General features: G+C 61.7%; 1 protein-coding gene across 1 annotated transcript; it reads right to left on the reverse strand.

The window, feature by feature from the left end:
• Nucleotides 1–2,874: 2,874 nt before the first annotated feature.
• On the reverse strand, nucleotides 2,875–8,518 carry LOC308679067 (insulin receptor substrate 1-like; the record flags this gene model as incomplete). Its single annotated transcript, XM_081346302.1, is given in 4 exon segments — nucleotides 2,875–3,500; nucleotides 4,646–6,307; nucleotides 8,100–8,484; nucleotides 8,486–8,518. Coding segments are annotated over 4 exon segments (2,088 nt in total). The 3' UTR covers nucleotides 2,875–3,492.
• Nucleotides 8,519–8,523: the final 5 nt, after the last annotated feature.

An 8,523-nucleotide genomic window follows, 5' to 3' on the forward strand; every position in this document is an offset into this window, starting at 1 on the left:
GTCAGAATAAAGTTAAGTTTCACCCTTTCAGGTCTTGGCTTTCCTCCCAGGGAAGGTCCAGGCCCAACTAACGCCCTTGAGCTGGACTTTGGCCTGGCTGAGCCGTGGGTCCGGGCCTCCTTCCCCGCTATGGCGGGGGCCCTATGGAGGGCTCTGAGGGGGACAGATCCCATTCGTAGCCGTTCTGGGCCCAGCCACATTTTAACTCTGGTCAACCCCGTTCCCTCCATTCTGGGAGAGCCTTGTGGGGCCCCTATCCCCACTTTCTCCCCAGCCTTATCCCCTGTGGCCCGATTGCAAATTCATTTAACCCTTGGGGAGCCCCACAAGGGCCCGGGGATTGGAGCACAGAGGGCAAGCCGTGGGTCCCTGCCTCGCTGAGCAGCCCCCCAAAGTCACCCCAGGAGCTGCTCCCCCTTTAAAGTCAGAAGTTCCCAATATGGGGGTGGGGGGAAGACCCCCGGCTGGGGCTCCTTGCAATCCTAGGTCACGCTGCCTTTGAGAAACGGCTTTTGCCTTGTGCCCCACAGATTCAGGACCCCCATCAGTTGAGCCCCTTTCCTGCTTGCCGGAGACCCCCGCCTGGGCCCCTTGATGCAGGGGCTGCTCCCCCCCCCAACATGGCTGCTACTGGCAAGTGGTGGGGAGGACCACAGAATGCAGCCCCCCCCTTCAGACGGGTAGGGGAGACAAGCGCCACGGGGCAAGGGGTGTCCGGGGCCTCTTTATTCCATCCCGCCCGGAGATCACGTCCCTCTGCGGCTCCTCCGCCGCCTCTCCAACCGGCGCACGTGGCGCCACACCTTCTCCATCACGGCATCCAACAGGTGGAGCTCTTCGATCAAGGCAGCTTCTTCCAGGTCTACTCGCCGGGATGTCGCCTCCGCTTTTCCTGGATTCTGAGGAAGAAGAAGCTACGGTTGAGGAAGGGGCTGTCGTGCTCGGGGGGCTCTGGTCAGTGGCGGCCCTGCCCTTTGGACCCCGCTCCCCCGAGATCCAGGCAGCCCTTGCGCTGCCCGCCTCCTAGGACGCCTTAAAACCTTCGTTTTCTCCAGGTGTCAGTGGGGATTTGGGGGGGGCGCAGGAGGTACCACGTAGAAATCTAATCGTGGTTTTATGTGCCTGTTTTAACTTTGCAAAAGCAGCCAGAGGAGTCTCGGAGTTGGGCAGCCCAGAAATTTGACCCAGACCCAGAGGGAAAAAAATGCAAAGGGATTTGGTAGAGGTTCATGAGGCAAGGAGTTCCACCAGCCAATTTTCCTTTGAATGTAACACGGTCAAGACTGCTGACAGAACTGAAGAGGTTAGAAGTTTGGGGAGGGTCCTGAACTGAATCCCACCAAAGCACGGGTGTCCACTTTCCCCTTTCTAGTCTGCGGGGGGGCTGCTCTCCCCGCTGGGGGTCTCGGGGCAGGAAAGGCCTGGGGAATGCAAGGGTGAGGCTGGGGACCCTGCCCTGCTCCGACACATCTAGATGTCCAGGGCCGGGGATGGATGCCGTGGGGCTGGGGGGGGTGCTCTTCTCCGTGCCCCCCCAGGGTCTCACTTGCTGGGCGCGAAGGAACTGCTGGAGGAAGAGGCCGATGGAGGAGACGGCAATCACGGCCAGCATACTGACGATCACCCAGTAAGCATACCACAGCAGTGCCTGGCTACTGAGGGGGAAGCCCCCGGGCATCTGGGAGGGGTCGAGGGTCTTCCCAAAGGGGGCCTCCAGACCCCCGTTGTACCAGCCGGGCCGCTGCGACCAGCCGAGGTGCCACAGAGTGCAGTTCATCAGGAGCCTCACAGGCCAGCCAGCCGCTCGCCCCATGGGTCTCCACACAGCCTCGGGCGGCTGTTCTGAGCCGCCTTCCGGAACCCCCCCAGTGGTCGCCGGGCAACAAGGGGGGGCAGGCCTTCTGTCTCCCGGCACTCCTGACCCATCAGTCTCTCTGGAGGGTTGCCGGGGGGGGGGGGGGGCTTGTCACAGAGTGAGTGACCAGCGCAGCTGAGGGGTGTCCAGGGTGAGGGGCTGCCCTGGACTCCCCTGGCTGGGAAGGAACTCGCTGGGGGGTCTCAAGCCCCCAATTCCGCTGAAGCATTGACAGGCCGTCCTCAACTTACGACCAGTTTGGAGACTAACATTTCCATCGCTAAGTGAGTCAATTGGAGATCTTTGCCCCATTTTAGGACCGTTCTTGCCCGAATTCTTAAGGGAATCACTGCGGTTGTTAAGTGGGTAACATGGTTTTTTAAGCGAATCAATCTTTCCCCATTGATTTTGCTTCTCAGGAGGTCACAAAAGGGGATCCCGGGACACTGTGACCATCATAAATATGAACCAGTGGTCAAGCCTCTGAATTTTGATCAGGTGACCACAGGGGGATGCTGCAACGGTCACTTGAAAAATGGTCATTAAGTTGCTTTTTCAGTGCCTCTGTAATCTGTCTGTCACTCACACAAAACACACACACACACAAATGGAATCTTCCCTCCCCAGCACAGTGGCACACACAGACACACAGAATTCTGGGAGTTGAAGTCCAGAGTCATAAAAGAGCCAAGGTTGCCAAGCCCTGAACTCGGATTTCTATTGAATGCACAGCCATGAATTTGAACTCGGGATAATCACACTATTGCTCCAGCATCCTTTGCAAAGCGATGTGATGCTCTATTTATTTTTATTTATTTTTTGGGACGGGGCACAGCGGGGATTTAAAATCTTGCAAGCTTTCTGGGCTCTGGCTGCAAACCGCTCTCTGCTTGGCTCCCAGCCACCAAGAAGTGTTGGCGGAGGGTCTGCACGGAGGGACAAGGAGAAGCTTTTACCCAATTGGTGTTTTTTTTTGGGGGGGGGGAGACATCAAGACTCCAGCCTTTGTCTTCCATATTTAAAAATATCTTTATTTTAAAGGCCAGAAAGCAGGCGCTGAATGGAGCACAGTCTCTTTGGCCAGCCCAGACAACGGAGGGGGGGCCCTCCAAAGACACCAGTGGGGCTGGGCCTGTGCAAAATGCAGCAGCAGCAGCAAGAGGGGACGGGGGGTGTGTGTGTGTGTGACCAGCCTTGCATGTGAATGCAGGTTGTATTTCAGGGTGTGTGTGTGTGTGTGTGCAAGGAGTACCGAGTCTTATAAGGGGCCCGGTGGGGAGGGGTCCCAAGGCACAAAACCACGGCTGCTTTCGAACACGGAGGGTCCCGGAACCAAATCCGTTCCTTTCCGTCCTTCCCAGCAACAGTTTTGGGGTCATCCCCCTCTTCTTTGCACACCCTGAAACCCAGGGCCAGACAGCCCCCTCCCCCACTTCATCTTTGGTGTGTGTGAGGCACAGGAACAGCATCGCAGGAGTCTTCTGGGGAGGGAGCAGCAGTATACCCCCCCCAAACTTGGCATCGCCACACAGCCTGGGGTGGGGGGGGGCAGACAAGGAGAAACAGCATTGTCCAGGCCCAGAGGGAGATGGGGGGAAGGGGGGGCAATCTGATGCCCAGCTGCCTCGTCCAGAAGGTCACAATTCTGGAAGGAAAGGAGGAGAGCTTGCAATGTCATAAAACATAAAAAAACATTAAAAGCATCAAAACATTTTGGCAATACAGGTAGTCCTCAAGTTATGACCAAATTGAGCCCAAGGTGGTGTTAAGTGAACCCGGCTTCCACACAGACTTTGCCAGTGAGCAGGTTGCAAAAGGGGATCACACCTCTCTCTCTCTCTCTCTCTCTCTCTCTCTCTCTCTCTCTCACACACACACACACACACACACACAAACACAAACCAATCCCTGGGACACACTGACCGTCGTCCGTGTTCCTAAGCGTCTGAATTTTGATCACGTGACCACAGGGGAGGCCGCAACGGTCGTGTGAAAAACGGTCATAAGCTCACTTTTTCCAGCGCTGTTGTAAGTTAGAGCAGTCACTAAATGAACTGCTGTAAGTTGAGGACTATCTGTATTTTATTTTTATTGTATTTTGTTATTTTTATTAATTTCATTAAATGAGTCACCCATCTGACTATGAAGCGAATCTGGGCAGCTTTACAATGTCAGAAATACTGACATAAAATAACATCAAAACATTGGGCAATAATTGAACAAATAAAGTTAAAACGTTAAAAAAAACAGCTCTGGGTTGGCTCAAAAGGAGATCCTCACACTGGGAAAGGTCGGGTCCTCCATGGAGACCCCAAGGACTGCCCGGCTGACCCCCCCCCCGGGAGAGGTGCCCCAGCCAGACCCACCCGATTCCAGACAACCAAGTTTGCTGGGGGGGGGGAAGGGAGACCCTCTCGCGGGCCCTTCTGCCCCATTCATGTGAATGTGGGGCAAGGTGGACTGCAATAGACTCCCCCCCAAATATGTCCGGGGCAGCTGGTGGAGCCCACAAGGAAAGGAAACTGCCTGAAAACCACAACATCTGAAAGCCCACAACAACTGGGAAACGCCCGTTGCTCCAGCGAGGCACTCTGCACACCCTCAGAGGGCGTTTTGCACAGGCCCGATACAGAGCAGCCAGACGGGTGCTTTCAGAAACGTGGTTTTTCCCTTTAAGGCCTGGAGCTCTTCAGCCATCGCAGGCGGATGCCCGGAGACTCGAATCCAGGCCCCACCAGGAGGTGCTTCTGGTCAGCAGGTTTAGCCCAAGCCAGCCCCCCGCGCTGTTACCTGCAGGCCCCTGGGGGCTGGCCTCCGGCCCCAGCAGCTCCCCCAGGTGCTGGAAGTCGATGCTGGCGTAGCTGTGGGGCGGTTCCACCTGGCAGGGGCCGGCAGACGGGCGCAGGGGGAGGGCCCGGCCCGGGGCAGCCTCCCTGGCCAGGTCCAGGTCGATGTAGTTCAGCCCTCTCTTCCTTGGGGCCGGGTTCCCCTCGGCCTCACAGCGGCACCTCGCAAACGGGGGGCCAGGCGCCAGCTCCGTGGAGCCTTCAGGCGCTGACACCTGGCTGGCGTCAGCCGGCGTCCTTCGGAGAGCCAGGTTGACGTAGCAAGACTCGGCTGCCTTGGCGCCTCCGGGCGGGTCAGCAAACAGGCCGAGGGGGCAGCGGGCAGCCTCTTCCAGGCTCTCCGAGCTGGTGGACGAGGAGCAGGACAGGCGGCGGGGACCAGCGGGGAGCCAGGGGGCTCTGGGGCCACGCCTGGAGGAGTGTGGGGGGGAGAAGACCGAAGGGGGGCCCAGGAGGGGCAGCAGCAGGCTGTACTCCACAGGGGCGTCTGGAGCCACCTGCCCGGCTGGGGACATGTTCACATACTCGCCAGCCAGAGACTCGCTCTCCCTGCCCCCCGCGGCCCACGGGCCCATCCCGTCCGGTGAGCAGCTCCTGCTGGGGGACATCAGCATGTACCCCCCGCTCTCCCGCGGGGGAGAGACGCTGCTGGGCGTCATTGGGACATAGTCCTGCTCCTCGGGGCCCAGGGCCGCCCCTGGCACCATGGACATGTAGCCAGGATCGCTGCCGTGTAGGTTCAGTCCTTCGGGGTAGCTGGTCGAAACCGTGGCAGGCTTGGCGCTCTGCCTGCGACGCAGGAGGCCGGGGGTGCCCTTGCCCAGCGCCAGCGGGGGCAGAGATGCCCGCTTGCTGGCCAGGCCTCCCAAGGGCCACTTTGGCAGGCCGGCCCCTTCGGGGGAGGCCCGCTGGCCCATCCCGATGCAGACCAGGTCCCCATCCACCACCACCATGGCGCTTAGGGGGTCGGGCGTGCTGGGGGGCCGCAGCTCCCCCGGGCTGGAGCCGCCTTCGTCCGACGACATGGCACTGTAGTCGCTCAAGGAGTCCGGCTTCCTGGCCACTGGCTTCTTTTGTCCCGAGGCTCCTGTGGGGCCGCGGCCCAAGGAAGGCGTCCCCCCCTCGGGGCGGCTCCTCCACGGGAAGGCGCCTTGGCCAGGTGGCGGGTTGCTGTGGGACTGCCGGCGTGCAGGCACCAAGATGGGCGTGGAAGGCAGCGCCTGGCCCCTCCCGTGGCCCCGGAAGTCCTCGCTGAGGGCCTTCATCGCCTCCAGGATGGTCTCGTGCATGTTCTGGGCGACCACCAGGTCCTCCACCTGCATCCAGAGCTCCCCGGGCCCCGTGGCCGACGAGCGCCCCACCTCCATGAAGAAGTAGTTCTCCGAGTGGCCGCAGCGCCGGATGTTGAGCAGCTGCAGGACCAGGGCGGCCTCGTCCGAGTTCAGCCTCACCAGGCTGACCGTCTTCTCGGCCAGGCACAGGAGGTGGAGGCCGGCCAGGTTCCGGGAGTGGCCCAGGCCTCTCGGCCGCAGGCTCACCTGCCAGACTTCTTTGAAGGCCGGGCCTGGCTGGGCCGCCTCACCCTCCCCCTCCGGGGGGGCTGTGCCTACGAGGAGCAAAGGCCTGGGTGAGAGGTGGGCCCGAGGGGCCTGGGAAGGCAGGGACCCTCTTAAGCTTGGGGGGGGCATGGACATCCCTCTTCTCCATGCCTGGGCAACCTATGCAGAGGAGGTACCAGACGGGATCCAGACTCTGCCTGGCTGTACAAGAAAGCATGGCGAACATCTGGCCCCCCCAAGGGAGCAGAAGCAGACACCCCCCCATCCCCATCCAAGGAAGGGAGGAGCAGCACCGAGGGCGGAGGAGGCCCAGCCCCCCCCCCCCCCGCAAGCTGTCCCTTTGATCACCTGGAGGGAGGGGGAGGGGCCGTTGCCAGGGAGACCTCGGGGCTGGATCACTGCCTGGCAAGTGACTCAGAAGCAGCAGAGGAGGGGAGAGGCGGAAGGGGGCCCGGGGACAAGGGGCAGCCAGAGCATCTTTACCACCCGGCAGCCTCTGGGAGCTGCTCGGAGGCTCAGCCCTGCCCCTCCCCTCCCCTGCTCTCCCGGAATAGAACAGCCGGTACTGAGCGCTACCTGTCCCTGCGTGTACACAGGAGCAACACACCCACCCACACATACGGAGGCAGCACAGCAGCGAGAGGGGGTGGGTGGCTGCTGGCCAGGGAACCCAGACGGAAGCTGTGGCCGGCCAAGGGAGGCCTCCGACTTGGTGGCCAGCAGCAGTCCAGCCTCCCTGGAGCAAAGCCCAGGTTCCTCCCCCCCTCCTGCCTGCAGCTGGCCGGCCTCTGGCGGCCGACAGCCTGGGCCCCTTCCAAGCCTGGCCACGGAAGCGGTGCCAGTTCCTCCTGGGAGCACCCCGGGCACAGCAGCGACTCGGGCAGGCGTGGGGCCGACTCGCCCAAAGGTCTGGAAGGGACCTTTGCCCTCGGCTGCTGGGCGCTCAGCTTCTCCCAGGCAGCTGCAGCCAGACCGGCCAGCCCAGCAGCTGAGGCCGGCAGAGAGAAAGCAGAGCAGCTCCAGCATTTGACAGGCCTTCCCCGACTGCTTCCAGTGGGCCAGACCCCTCCTCCACCGATGGACATGGGAGGGGTCTTCACACGGTCAGGGACCCCCAAGGGGCCCTGCTCCCACAGCGCACCACCGGATACCCCTGCAGACTTGGGGGAGGCACAGAGGATGGTCCAGATGTTGAGAGGCTCCCCTGAATTATAAGCACCCCTGGAGGGCCCAGGAGGGGGGAAGGGATTTGCCCCGGCCGAAGGCCTGGGGGTGCAGGGGGGGTCACAGCACTGAGGCCCCCTGGAGGTCTGGCTAGGTCCTCCTGGTAAGGAAGTGCTGGGAGGGAGGCCCAGTAACGCCAGAAGCCTGGTGGGGAACGATGGGATCTGGGTTCCCCAATCTGTAGCAGCTTTGTTGCTACGCCTCCCCACATGCACTCCAGCCATGCAGCAGCCACCAACATCGGGGGGGGGGGTTGCTCCTGGCATCAGCCCTCCTCAGAGGGCCCCCCAGGGGCCAGGAAGGGGGCAACAGCGCAGCCAAGAAGAACATCTGGGCTCAGCCCCAGCGGAGGGTGTGAGGAGCATCCTGGCCATGAGCAGACAGCCCCTCCCAGGAGGGGAGGATCCCCACGATCGCTCACGTCTTCAGAAGGGATCCCGGCTGGCACTGGGGCTCAACCGCAGTGCCCCTCATCCTGGACAGCACGGCTAAAGCTGTGCCAGAGGGCTGATGGGCGCCGCACCCCTCAGTCTCCCCCAGAAGGCATCTTTGGCTCTTCCAGAGACGGCTGGGGGCCTCCCGGGCAACCCTCCGCTACCCCCCCCCCCGACTCACCCTTGCCGTGCAGCTCCACCAGGGCCAGGTACCAGGCTTGCTGCTGCTCGGCGCTCTCCGCAGCCACGCCAAAGGTGCCCTCGCGCCCACAGAGGACGATCAGATGCTGGTGCCGGGCATCCGCACGCTTGTTGATGGTCAGCATGCCCCCGAGCAAGAGGGTCTTCTTGGGGCGCGAGCAGAGCCCCCCGGCCCGGAATTTCTTCTCGTTCTCATAATACTCCAGTCGGGGGGGCCCTCGCTCCCCCCCACAGCGCAGCACGAAGTAGCGGCGATGGCGGGATTTCTGCTTGCGCAGGTACCCACACAGGCGGATGTCGGCAAAGAGGAGGGGGTCGTTTCCAGGGTCCATCGTGCGGGAGCCAAGTGGAGGGCGAAGCCAGGGGGGCTGTCAGCCCAGGGGGACAGCCACTCTGCATCCCTC

This window comes from Vipera berus (assembly GCF_964194415.1).
Source record: "Vipera berus genome assembly, chromosome: Z".
NCBI classification, from domain to species: Eukaryota; Metazoa; Chordata; class Lepidosauria; order Squamata; family Viperidae; genus Vipera; species Vipera berus.